This window comes from Populus nigra, chromosome 8 (assembly GCF_951802175.1).
Source record: "Populus nigra chromosome 8, ddPopNigr1.1, whole genome shotgun sequence".
Lineage (NCBI taxonomy): Eukaryota > Viridiplantae > Streptophyta > Magnoliopsida > Malpighiales > Salicaceae > Populus > Populus nigra.
Genome location: NC_084859.1, coordinates 11,884,834 through 11,899,171, shown reverse-complemented (window position 1 = coordinate 11,899,171; position 14,338 = coordinate 11,884,834). Strand labels below are relative to the sequence as shown.

The 14,338-nt window shown below is 32.3% G+C and overlaps 1 protein-coding gene across 3 annotated transcripts; it reads left to right on the top strand.

The window, feature by feature from the left end:
* The first annotated feature begins 5,286 nt into the window (after positions 1 to 5,286).
* LOC133700507 (protein PARALOG OF AIPP2-like) lies at positions 5,287 to 14,056 on the top strand. 3 transcript variants are annotated; one of them, XM_062124059.1, is made up of 11 exons: positions 5,287 to 5,448; positions 6,384 to 6,461; positions 7,122 to 7,940; positions 8,029 to 8,283; positions 9,977 to 10,062; positions 10,179 to 10,621; positions 10,794 to 11,484; positions 11,602 to 11,832; positions 11,909 to 12,033; positions 12,126 to 12,511; positions 13,266 to 14,056. In XM_062124059.1, the coding sequence occupies exons 2-11, from the start codon at positions 6,459 to 6,461 to the stop codon at positions 13,788 to 13,790; spliced, it is 3,564 nt and encodes a 1,187-aa protein (XP_061980043.1). In that variant the 5' UTR covers positions 5,287 to 5,448; positions 6,384 to 6,458; the 3' UTR covers positions 13,791 to 14,056. The 3 variants fall into 3 exon arrangements, with proteins under 3 accessions (XP_061980043.1, XP_061980044.1, XP_061980042.1); XM_062124060.1 differs by having other exon boundaries at positions 5,301 to 5,382; XM_062124058.1 differs by lacking the exon at positions 5,287 to 5,448 and adding an exon at positions 6,016 to 6,160.
* The last annotated feature ends 282 nt before the right edge of the window (positions 14,057 to 14,338 follow it).

Genomic DNA, 14,338 nt, shown 5'->3' with positions numbered 1-14,338 from the left:
AAATCATTGATGTATGTCTACTAGGTGAAGCAGCCAGTGAGTGAGAGTTGAGTTAAGTAGAGTTATTCCTTCTTCTCCTTCATTATTGTATATATGTATTTTCTTTCTATATATTGATAGTGGATGCTCTGTAGACATAAATAAATTACCAAACCTTGTTTTATGTGTACGGGCAACAATCATCGAATTATAAACTTTTCAACGGAATGGGTGTGAAATTATTAATTGAAAATGCCAATGAAATAGACCTGTTCATCGGCAATTCCATTGGTGTTTCCACTTACAGAAACCTTACTTAGACATCATCCTTTTCAGTTAGCTTTTGTTTTCATTCTTCTGTACCAGTTAAGACTTCATTTCATTAAGATCTAGCATGTCCATCTTTCACTCTTAGCCTTTCTTCTTCTTCTTTGTATCTCGCGTTTAATATCTATTGTATTGGTTTTGATTCATTTTCATTTGTTATGGCTCCATCCTATGTTCATTTAATGTTCTTTGCTCTTGATATCTCTTCTTGATTTTCATCTTTGCTCTATTTCAGCCCCACACACACACACACGCGCACAAAACTCTATTTTTTCCTTTTTCTCGTTTCCGTTTCCATAATGTTCACTCATCGTTTACTTTTTTTCCCCTTTTGTATACACTTTTTCCTTTTCATTTCAATTATTGTTGTTGTTTTTATTCAGTTTTTGTTTCCTATCTTGGTTTTATTTCTGCCTGCCTTCATCAAGTTGCTACTCAAATATTTGGGATGAACCTCTTTCTTTGTTACTTCTTGTTGTTTTCTAAATACAGTCATGAGTTTGCCCTAAATAAAAACTACGCATCATATATATAAAAAAGGATTTTTCAGTAAAAAAATCATAACATGGGATAAAATATATATATATATATATATATATATATATATATATATATATATATATATAATTACGCTGTAATATATTAGAGTTAATTGAAAGTGAAAAAAAAACGTTTATATAAATATTAAATTTTATTATTGATCATACATGGTTAACTAAATATATATAAATAATTGAGAAATAGATTACAAAGAAACTTATTTTAAAAAACCAATTGTTTCAAAAAATATAAAAAGATATATGAAAGTAAGTATTTATATATAATTGGTTTCCTCGTAAGATAGGATATAAAAATTAAGATATACTCAAACACTACTCCTAGTATATTGCATGCATCTTGTGAGATCATTAATAGCCATTGTTGAGCATGAGAGCATCGGCTATAGGACTCAAATACAGATCAATTTGGGGTAAAACCTTTCGATATACGCTTGAATTTTAGAAGAGATTCTGCACAGTATGATTTCTGTTAAAAGGTCCTGGTTGCTGGCTACTGTTTCTACTGACCATCAAATTTACAATCTCTGTTTGGTGTTCCTCATTTCTACATTTTTCCTTTTTACTCTTCAATACACAAACAAACTCGTTCTATAATCTTAGTGATAAAACGTCACCTTAAATATATTAAATTTTAAATTCATAATTAAAATTTTCTTGCTATTAAAACCATGTTGACAACAATTACATATTTTTTACCAGTTGTAAAAAGAATTTCTCCGAACCCATGACATAGTGCGTCAATTAGCTAGTACATTTACAAATTTGATGTGTAAGTTTCGGTTTTGTATTATAATAGCGGTTGCTTTTTAAAATATTTTTTGTTTAAAAATGCATCAAAATATTTTTTTTATTTTTAAAATTTATTTTTAATATCAGCACAGCAAAACAATTTTAAAATATCAAAAAATTTATTTTAAAGCAATGAAAAAAATAATAAATAATAATTTTTTTCAAAAATACTTTTTAAACACAAAAATAAATATCACGTTAGTTAATAATTAAAGCGTGCCTCACTTACAACCAAATCGCAAGATAGTTAACCAATATACCTTTAATTTAGTGGTTGTGGACTCATGGTAATTAATTTAGTGGTTTTGGACTAATGGTAATTATCAAGAAGTCATGGTTTTAATTAATCTTAGCATTTGTTTAAAATTGAACTTATTTGCATTCCATATTTAGGGTTTGGATCGATATAAGAACCATTCAAAAAATAATTTATTATGAATACAATAGTTCAAATGAGGATGTTCTACTCAAGACTTGAAAAAAAAAATTGATGCACGAAGGTTATTTCTTAGATTAAAAAAAAAATAAAAAGATTTGAAAATCTGACAAACCAAACTATATATCTGAAATCTAATTATCTTTTCTTTTTATTTTCTTAACAAAAAATAGTCAAATGTACTCCACACTTTTTTTCTCGTCAACACCATTGTTTTTGTTTTTTAATGTTATTCAATTCATGGGGTTTTTTTGGCCCAATATCAACCCATAAAAATTAAAATAATATTTAAAATTTTAATATCATATGTAAAAAAGTTAGTAAACAATTTATATATATAGCAAATAATAAATTTTAAAATAATTTTTTAAAATAATTTTTTGTTCTACATTAAAAAAATATTATCTTCTTATTTTAAACTAAAATATTTAAATCAAAATATTTTTTTTTATTGTAAAAACACCGCTATCTTCAATTAAAAATTACTATTTTAATTGAAATACTTTTAGTTAAAAGTGTGTATTTGATATTGTGATATGATGTATTTTTTAATAGTGTTTTTAAATTTAAAATATTTTTTTTACATATCATAATATTAAAAACATTTTAAAAAATATTAATTTAATTTTTTTAGATAAAAAACAATTTTGAAAGCAATTTGAAAAGTGGGTTGAAACTAGGACTCCATTTGTTTTTATGGTTGGAAAGCTCTAGTGCAAAAAAAATTGAATTTTTTATTTTTAAATTAATTTTTTAATGTTTTTAGATCGTTTTGATGTGTTGACGTTAAAAATAATTTTTTTTAAAAAATTATCTCCATGCATTTCCAAGCGAAAAATAAACTTTAAAAAATAAATATTATCATAATAACAAACGGGTTTTAAATAACAATAATTCATGGGGTGTTTAATATTGTGGTGGTGATTGCTTTTGAACGTGTTTTTCATTCAGAAATACATCAAAATAATATATATTTTTTTAAAAAAAAATTATTTTATGGTATTAGCATATTAAAATAATAATAAAAAATAAAAAAAAAACTGAAATCTTAACCATCCTGCGCAATCCCAATAATTCATGCGATCACCTCTTAAGTCTTAACGACCTAATTTCAAGGGAAAGATACCTTCGTTCCCCCCAGCGTCGATCAATGAAAGGGAAACCTGCTTCCTTCTTTGCTTTAACCATCTTTTCTTTCTTTGCATTTTACGTGCTTGTCGCTGTCCCGTCCACCTGTCATTTTGAAATCTAGCTATTTGACGGGTCACGGAGCGAGTTATATAGTAAGTCCCTGACCTCGTCCAGCTGTGACCTCCCTACCCGCTCGTTTTGCATCACTGCCAATCAGTTGCATGTCCTTCGTTGTCACGCCGATACCAGGCAACGTTGTGTGACTTGCACCGTGTTTTTCATTTCCATCCAAATAAATACTGTTTATCAAAAAAAAAAATTTATTTTTTTATATTTTTTAATTGTTTGAATGTGATGATATAAAAATAATAATAAAATATTATTTTAATATATTAAAAAAACACAATTTTAAAACATAATCACAATTATAACATCAAATAAACCGTGATATGAGTCGAGTATTAAATTTAAAAATGAAAGCTCAAAATTATTCAGCGTATTTATTTTATTTTCAGTTTTAAAATTAATAATATTCCTATTATAGGGAAATATAAAGACAAATAATAATTTTTTTTCCCCTTCTGATCTCTGTTAATGGGCTAAGTCCTGATAGTTATTCTTAGATGTTAAGAAATTTAATTCTCCAAATTTATATTGGATTTCTACCATTTTTTCTCTCCAATACATGCAATCTGACTCTGTAGGTGTGGACCGTGTGGTTTTGCATTTATTCATGTATATGATTGAACTTGGATAAAAAAATAAATAAAAAAGTAGATTTATAAATCTTAGGTGATTGCTTTAGATAACTTAGAACCCGTTTAGTATTGTAATAACATTTATTTTTTAAAATATTTTTTATTTAAAAATACATTAAAAAAATATTTTTTATTTTTAAAATTTTATTTTTAATATTAGCACATTAAAACGATCTAAAAACACTGAAAAAATTAATTTTAAACAAATATTTTTTTAAAAAAAATATATACTTTTAAAACGCATAAATAAATGGTTTTTTAATGCTCTCAATCCATAATTTTAGAAAAAACCACTGGTATAACCCCTTGTTTATAAAAGTATGTTTTTAAAAACAAAATCCCGAATAAAAACATAAATAATAAATGAATTGACTTATTAATTCTAGATTCTTTTCCTTTTGTTACTATAAGATATATAACAATGCCAAACAATGATGTTTGATTTATTGAAGGAGAAAACCCTAAGTTCCCCTGTGGCCCTGTGTTATGATTAATGATACAATTCCCTCCTAGTAATGTAAAAACTTTGGTCAATTTTACTTTAAATTGTCAAGTTTTATTCAATTTTCTCTGATTATTTTTAAATAACTTTTATAGGCTATTACTGTCAAATGTGATGGCATAAACTCTTAAAATTCATATTTGGAAAATCAAGTAAGACATGTGAAGATAACACAAGGTAATTATGATTTTTGCCATTTATTTATTGAATGAATACTACAGAAAACAATATCTATAGAAAATAAATAAATAAAATGTACTAAGATTTTATTATTGGTAGTGCTTAGGATTTTTATTATTATTATTAATATAGATGTTCGAGTCAGCTTGTATGTATCTTAATTAATTTTATAAATTTTAAAATTAATAATAATATAAATTTTCAGTGAATATTATATTACGGTCAGCGCGGTTTATTAAGATTTCTAAATTTATTGCTCTTAACGTGTATTGTTTAATAAAGGGTTCAATTTAACTAAGAAAAGCAACCTCCATAAAAGGGATTTCATTTCTTCCGTGTTTATCCACCCATGAATATGATGGTTAAGAATTCAAAAACCGTTGGCACGTTTGACACGTGCAAGCATCCCAAGCAACAGCCCAACTTCTCTTCCATAATAACCGTCCACGTCTCTCAAATCATAACCATCCAGAAACTCTACTGGTCCCAATCCACAATCAGGCGGCTCAAAACCCCAAACATACATTTACGCCATCGTATGAGCTTGCAACACACCGACATTTCTCTCTATAATAATAAAAAAAAATAGAGATAATTGCCACCTCATACAAAAGAAAATCTCCCTAGTCCCCTTCTGTGAAAAGCAACCTAATAAATTAAAAAAACAAAATCTATAGAGAGAGAAAGAGAGTAAGATATATAAGGAAAGAAGAAAGCAGAGTAAGTTTGGTGTCATGTTTTGGATTATCTCGTTGTGTCTTGCTGGTTTCCTTCTTGAGTTTTAAGGTAAGTTGTATAAAGGGTTAGATTTGTTGTTGTTGTTGTTGTTGTTTTTGTTGTTGTTGTTTGTGTGTTTGGTTCTTGAGAGATGAGGAAAGTCAGGTTTAAGAGTATGAAGGAGGTTTATGAGAATAGTAGTGAGGTTATTGAGTACAAGGTAGAATTGTTGTTCACGGGTTTCTTTTCTTATTTTGAAGCCCCCCTTTTCTTTTTTCTTTGGTTGGGGTGCTAATGGTTCATTTTTTTTTAGAGAAGGTTTGAGCTTGTGGGTTGATTCAATTTCGAAAGATCATAATCTAAGTTCTTTTCATTTCATTTCATTTTTTTTCAGTTTGCTAATAAAACTGGTTTTCTTTTATATTGGTTTCTTTGTTTTTAAGGGATTAGAGGTGGTGTTGTTGACTATGTTCTTTTGACCTGTTTTTGGTCTTTTCTTTTGTGTGAAGGAAGCTGAGTTTGTCCATTTTGTTTGCTTAATGTACTGGGTTTCGTTTCTTTATGATAAAGCTCAAATCTTTTTTATTATATAAAATTATAACTGCGGATTAATTCATTTAGCCTGTGCACTGGTAGGAGAAGACATGATATATCATATATGTGATCATTAACCTCAACTTTTATTATTGTTTTGGTTGTTCTTGTACCCTCAGTTTTATTTTATTACTGTGACCACTGCCGTACTGCAATGGAAATGTGTGATATAAGCAACTATTGTTTTGTAAGTGTTTACGCAGTTTCTGAGTAATTAAACAGCAGGAATACGAAATAAGCCTTTCATTTTATCACTGTGATCTGAATTAATCATGCAAACCTGTTCATTTTGAGAACATAGTTTAGAAAGAGAAAAACGTTTGTGTTTTGTTTTGAGCTGTGAGAATTTTATTGGTAAGGTGATTTACAGTGGACATTAATTAGCTGAATGGTTTGTTATTGTTTTATAGATCGCGCCGACATTTAAAGTCGGTTATCCGGTAGAAGGGCCTTCAGATGGAAAGAACCACACTGTTGGGTTGAATATGGTAAGAGTGATCTAACCATAGTTGATTTTGTTTGATGCTTTTGATATGTTGATTGTTTCGTTGCTTATTTGATCATCAATGAATCTTGTTGCCACGATAGTAAAGCAACGTGCCGATCAGTCGTTTTATCCAGTAGTTTCCAATAATTACTTAATTTATGACAAGTTTTGTTGGGGAGCTTCGTTTCAAATGAGCCCAATTATATTCAGCATCACCAGGACATATATCACAGTCTGTGATGGACTTTAGATTCTTAGTTATATGTTCCAAAATTAAATAGGAAAATCTGGATTTGATTCATTGCACAATCAATTCCAAATGGAGAAAGTTTCATTTTTCTACATGTATTGAACACTAATGCTTTTATGGCTTCATTTATGATACCAAACTAATTTTCTTGCCATGTAGCATTAGTTATATTGCACTTTATTCTTTTAATTTTCTAAAATAGAATTTTAGTGAATAAATTAACTACCTACTCATTCAGTATTGTTTGCTATAATCTGTCAGTTTTGCCAACAATGGGTTTAACTATCCATGCTACCACTTTATTTTTGTGCATTCAAGTTTGTGAATCTTGGAATTTCATTATTGAGTTATATTGTTTCCTTATTACTGCATTTCCATCTTAGGTGTAATTATTAAAGTTTGCAATTGTAGGGATCCTCTGTCACAGAAAATATGTTCGGTAGCAAACAGTATTCAAGTGATAAACTTCACATCAAAGAAGAATCTGGGACGTGTAATGAGTGCACAAGCTCATGCTCATGTTGTATGGCGGCGTCACTGCTGAGAATGAAGGCCGATGTTGGGTTTTCATATGAAACCTCCAAGGGAAAAGTAGACGCTCAATACTCTCGCAGTGGTGCTGATATGCTATCCCCTGTAGATAGTTCATGCAATAGTAGAAATCGTTCCACCAGCGAGATTAGCAACCTTCTAAGTGCATGCTCAAGTCATGATTCATTCTCTGAAAATGAAGAAAGTAAAGACACTTTGAGAGCATCTGGTAATTCTGAACACTCTGAGATGCTAGTAGAAGAAAATGATCAGCAGACTGCTCGGAAAAATCCTGGTTTATCCAGAACAATACTATTTCATGATAGTAATATTTTGTTTAAAAATCATCAGAAGCCAAAAGAATTGGAATGCATTGGTGATGATGCCTCTTGCATTAGTGGTTCAGAGTACACAGACAAGATTGCTGGTGATCATCATTGCTATACTGATAGGAAGAATGTATCGTCTAGTTCAACCTCAATTGACAGTTTTCCTGCAATTGAGAATGCTGCTAATGTTCGACCTACTCTCTGTTCTTTAGCTAAAGGTCAATTTGATACAATAGACAATAATCAGCCTAGAACCTTAATTAAGTTTACCAAAGAATCTTCACCGACAATTGCAGTTTTTTCAAATAAATCTAACCAAATAGATATTTCTTCAGCTAGAGATTTCTATATTGGGGCCAACTCATCAAAGGTGAGTGATTGACATTCTCCCCTAAGCAGATAAATACACCTTTTGCAATTTAATTTTCCTAGATACGTATTATATTCCTCTCTTTCAGGGAAAACCATCGGAGTGCTCCGAAGAGCAAATAGAATCACCACTGATGAGAGCAGCAACCTTTTGGGTTGATGCTCAGATACATGAAGAAGAGAACCACACAGAACCTGTGAAATCTGAGATTGGAAGGAAAGATGGAGAAGCTGCGGTTGCAAAATGTTCAGATCAGAAGGAAAATGAACCTGCTAAATGGCAACCCCCTCCAAAGGCTCAGCCCATGGACCATGATGGTGAACTGGACCACATACAAGATGAGGTATGTATTGTTTTCTTATGTATTTTGGCATATTTTGAGCTTTATATACTGCGCTTATAATGTTTATTAATATGAAACTAGTAAAGCTGGCAAAATAGTAATTTCAACTTCCGAAAGCTCTGAACAATAATATTTTTTTTGTAAGAAATATTTAAAAAATTCTAAACTTAATATATATATATATATATATATATATATATATATATATATATTCTAGGTTCTATTGAAATCCTGCTTACCAACACAAACTTAAACTAGAAACTTTTCTGGCAAAGGCCAGTCCTCTGAGGTGTTGTGATAGATAAGCTATGCTGAAGAAAATATATGAACTAAGGAAGTGGTCTTATGGTGTGTGCTATAATTTAGAAGATGTAATCTAAAAGTAAAGATGTGCCCGTGGTGAAGATTGATGGTGGAGGAAAATGCCAAAGTGAACATGCATGACCATAAGAATAAGCTCAAGGATTGAAATGGAAGTGCTGTTAATGGAAGAAATAAAATTGATAGGTAATCTATGTTTAGTGCAGATTACTAGAGGGGGAAAGAAGCTAATATTTATTAAATACATTGCGGAAACTGGGTGCTAATAGCATGTCTAAGTTTTAGAAGAAACTTGAGAATAAGGAATGAATACAACACGACAAGTTAGATGCAGAGTACCGAAGAAATTGAGAGAGGTTGTCTAAGATGGACTGCTCATATGCAGTATAAATGAAAAAACTCAAGGTAAAGATGACCGAGAGAATGTTAATTAGTGTGGCAGGCTTGGAGATAATTGTTTATAAAATGACATGGAAAGGAAGTTGCTTGCTTGGCCTCAAACAATTGTGTCACAGGTTTATTGAGTTGAAAGGAGTGAACCCATGATTCTTGGTCTCCATTGTAATCAACAATATGGAGTCCTGATTTTTTTTTATTGTGGTACTAGAATGATATAAAGTATTGCTAGTTAACATACCACATCCATCCTTAAGTACTCCACGGTTGAACAAGTTCTTATTCTTGTTTTACAAGACTCATTAAAGAGATTTCATTTGATGTGGAAAATGATAACTTTTTAATTAGACTTCTCATTTTGATTGCATGATGCAACCATTATGACCTATGCCTATTTACCGTTCAACCTAGCTTGTGCAGTTGACCTACCTTGATTCACTAAAGTGATGTGTGAATCCAGCAAAATGAGTTCTGCTGAAAAAGTTTGTTTTCCCTTCATTTCTATCTAAGCTTTTGTTCTCCATCCTATGGTTAGAGATCCTTGCGCATTCCTCTCTCTTTTGCTGTTTGAGAGAGAGAACCATATATTCTTGGTAATTTACTACATTAATTTTATTGCCAAATTCTTTCCTGAATTTGGCTCATTGTATATTATTTGAGATGTTTTTTCTAGTGTTTGTACCTTGTTAGTTATTGGATAATTATGTAACGGATACATCATATCAAACTTTTCAAGTCTTATTGTTTATTAGTTTAAGGGTTCTTGTCTTAACAATTTGCCATTAGAAACATGAACTTCGCTTCACCATGTTGCATTTAATGAATGTTTCTATTTCTGTAGAGTCTCCTGATATACACCTTGTTCTAATTTCATTTCCTAAACGTCTTTACATTTTCTGCTATCATTTTGCTTAAACTTTAAAATACTTTCAGGATTGACATGGGCTGGTTATTTTCTGATGTCATTGCAAAGCAGGTAAAAGTCTGTGATATCTGTGGGGATGTGGGTCAGGAGGAGAAGCTTGCTACATGTAGCAAGTGCAGTGATGGAGCAGAACACATGTAAGTACATAACTAATCTTCTGGATCCTTATCTTTTCATTTAATCATTCTGTTGAAAATATGTGCTACTCATGTGGGTGCCATTTAAGCTATTCCCATTGACTTCTGTCAACCAGATATTGCATGCGTGAAAAGCTGGAGAAAGTTCCTGAAGGAAATTGGATGTGTGAAGAGTGCATGCTTGGGGATGAAAATAAAAGACAAAAGAAAAATAACTTCGAAAAAGAAGAGGCAGCTCAATTAGAGAAATCATCCCTGAATGAGATAATAAAGAACTCCAAAAATTCAGGTGCTTTCAGCTGTAAGATTAGTTTGGAATCAAATACTAAAGGGATGGGTGATGATAAGAACAGAAGAAATGATAGTGCTTCCTGTCACTTCCCTGCTAAGAGACCAGCGGATGATTCAGAAACCTTCACTGCAAAAAGAATGGCCCTTGAAGAAGATCACAACTCATCTATGCTATCCAAAGAATCCTATCCTTGCTGCAAAGTGGAAATTTGCCAGGGTTCTTCCCTCAAGAACATTGATACGAGGAAAATGAAACCAGCCTATGAAGGTATTTCTTCTGGAAATAATTCTTATTTTTCTCTGGAATTCTTAGTAGCCACAGTTAAGCTAATAAATCACTTCATGTTAAGCTTTTACTGTAACTTGAGGAAGAAGTTGTGTTAAGTCTCATTTGATTTCTTCTTTTAATTGTTTGGTTAAATTTTAACCCTTGGTTACAGGTTCTCTTTCAAAATCAAAATCACCTCTTGATATAAGTTCAAAAGCTGAACTCCAACAGTCAGAGGGTGGTGTCAACAAGCAAAATTTGGGGAGAGTAACTGCTACCTGTGGCAATAAGGAGGGGGTTGGCAGGATACCATGCAAATCTACATCATTCAAGAAAGCTAGCTCTGACCATGTAAATGCTGCTGACTCCAAGGTTAAAAAGATCTCTTCTAATTTGGCCCATGTAGAAGAAATGAAAAGACTAAGACATGTAAAAGGGCAAAATTTGGCTGTATCAGAAACTACATTCCATAAATCATTGAAGAAATCACCAGTTGCCGATAATCATGCCTCTGCATCAATGAGGGATAAAAGAACCCCGCAAGGAGGGGAAGCTAGCGTACTGCCTTTGTCTACGCCCGGACATCATGATATGACAGCTGTCCAAGGTGATGGAAAATCAAGTAGCTCATTAACATCCATCAGGGATGTTGCTCTTAGAAACTTTCCAAATGAAGAACAAAAAAGGCTTCTCAATGATGCATCAAATGATGAAGCATTTTCCGCCAGATCAAATCAAAATAATTTGATCACCATCCACCATTCTAATGAACCATCTTATCTGAAAGGATTGACCTGGTTACCTTCTGCAGTGGATATTCCTTCTTGGGTTTCTGTTGCCCCACAGCTTGAGTGCATATGGCAGTATGTCATTTTTCTCTTTTTACTGTTACATTTTGTATTTTGTTGAAGACATATGTTGTAAATTGGCACTGCTCTTCCTGGAATAGTCTCATCTATGGATTTTGGTCTGTTGTGCAGAGGTGGATTTGGAATTCAGAGAAGTGGAGTGTTTATTAGTTCTTGCGATGGCATTCAAGCACATGCATCAAGTTGTGCTTCACCTAAAGTTCATGAAATAGTGCGTAAATTTCCCCAGAAAATTCTAGCAGAGCAAGCATCCTGCTTGGTTATGTGGCCAACTCAGCCCCCAGAAAGCGAGGCCAAAGAAGAAAACATTGCACTCTACTTTTTTGCCAAGGATTTGGAGAGGTTTAAAGTTTTACTTTATGGAGATTATAATGCTTACTTGCATGGTGGCTTACTTTTTTGTACACTTCTCATGCAGCTATGAAAGTAACTACAAGATCCTGATGGAATACATGACTAAGAACAACTTGGGTCTAAAAGCAAACATTGATGGACTTGATCTGCTAATATTCTCATCTAAGCTGCTTCCAAAAAGATCCCAGCGTAAGCAATGACTTTTGAAAGCTGGCTTTACTTGTCCAGATGAAATGAGGATTTGTTTATTGTACTTCAGTTAAATTTTTAACTTGTTCCAGGTTGGAATCAAATGCTGTTTTTATGGGGTGTATTTAGAGGGAGGAAGATAAATTACTCACAGGAAACTCCAAATCCTCAAAGGACTTGTTTTTCCGGGTTGAATGTGGCACATTCTGGTTTGCAGAACCTGCATTCCTCTGCTCATGCGAGTGGAATTATGTCTCCCTCAAATATTTTTAACAATATTCAACAAACATCAGACTCTGTTACCTCATTCGAAGTGCCTACTCTTGCTAGAACGGGCGAGAGCTGCGAAAACAAGGTTTCTTCTCCACTGCAGAAGCTTTTAGGTTTTCAAACTTTTGACAAATGGCTGAGTTCTGATGGCACTTCAATGAAGAGTGAATGGTTGTCTAGGAATGTGAAAAACAATGACCCTTCTCAGGTAATGTGGTCTATCCCTAGTTGCTAGTCTGGTTATTTTTATCTTTCATTTTGTACATGAAATGCATCATGTTAAGTAAATGAGTTGCTGAACAAAGGAAACACACACAACCTCACCTTAGTTTGCTTACCCGGAAAAAGCAAAAGAATGAAAAAGCACTAACAGAGCATAAATTCTGCTTGCTGTTTCCATCTTGGAAGCTTTGCTATTCATAAATCAGACTGCAAGTTTTTCTTTCTTTGGTCTGATGGGTTAGACTGATGTTCTTTTAGATTATTTTAGTACTCGGTCAGCATGTTTTTATTTATACTGTTCCTCATAGTTTATTTCCAAAAGATGCTGTTTATAAGGCGTACCTTTTTCAGGGTACCTTTTTCAGGATAACTTGATGCAGAACTGATTATAACTCAACTTGAATTTCCTTTTTTCTTTTTCAGTTTTCCTAAAAGAATAGATTCTTTATGACTTTCCTTCGTTGATGCAACTCTAACAGAAATGCAATCCTCTCACGAGACCACAATAATTTTCAAGCTTTCTCTTCATGTTTCTAAAGGGTTTTCCAGTTATTAATCTCATTGAACTTGAGATATGCCTACATAATGCTTTTTTGAGATATGCTCACAAGTTTAAATCTTAATGTTACTATCTTCGCCTAGTTATGACCCCTTTGCTGTAGTTTTACGGAGTTCACCATCTTAATCATACGAAACTGACAAAAGAACATGAATTCAAATATTTGCTGTTTATTGTACAGGGGCAAGAAAAGGAAAAGGAGAAAGGAAAACAAATTGATCCAAATAGAGAGAGTGATATAGAAATGGTAACAGTCGATGAAGAATGCGAGGGCAAAAGGATAAAAAATTTCAATGGAATGTTGGAACATAGTACTTCTGGTGACTTCCAGTTTTTGGGTGATAGATTGCCATCTGGGGTAATTGATCTTAGTCCTGTTTATATTAAGTCCGGGCAGTGTCAAGAAGGTCCCATGAATGGTGAGAATCCTTTGGAATCTGGAAATCTAAACCTTGAACTTTCCTTGGGATTTGGGAAATCACGCGATCATGGGGCTGTTTCCCTGCTTCCAAATGTCGGGCATAATAGAAGCAAAGACACTAGGGATTCCAATGAACTAACGAGCAACAAAAATAACGAATGCTCGACGTCTCTCACTCTTTCTCTGGCCTCGGCTACCTCCATTGAAGAGAAGGAAGCGAAGCAGGTTATGGAACCAAAGCTGTTGTTTCCTACCATGGATGCTTCACTGTTTCTTTCACTGTAAATAATGTTTAGGTTTTCATAATGGATCGACAGAATCAGTTCATGCTCCAGCAGTATACTTTTTTGCACATTTAGTGATGCTCTGCATGCAAGTCTCCCTTGCAAATGTAGAAGGAAAGATTAGGGGAATTAGTGTAGGATGTGTCCTTGTGGTTGCGAACGACATCTTTGTACTTGCAGCCAAAATGTCTTCTCTATATGAAAGCGTACTCTTTACAGCTCTTGCCATTAAAGTTTTTATTTTTATTCAAACTAAAGGGTTTGACATATGATTTGCACGACTTGTAGAATTTTTATTTTTATTTTCAAAAATGTCCTTTTACCTATTGATATTCTATCGAGCAAAATAATTATTATTTAGACTAAAAAATAAATTAATTACCTTAAAATATTTATAAAAAGCTAAGTTAATCTTTTTTAGGTCATTTGATTATTCCACGAGTTTTTAGTTTGCTTTTTATATATAAAAAAATTATATTTGAGAGATAATCTAGAATTGTAGAAATAATAGCTAGAGTTAAGATTATTAATATCAAATTTAACATCTAA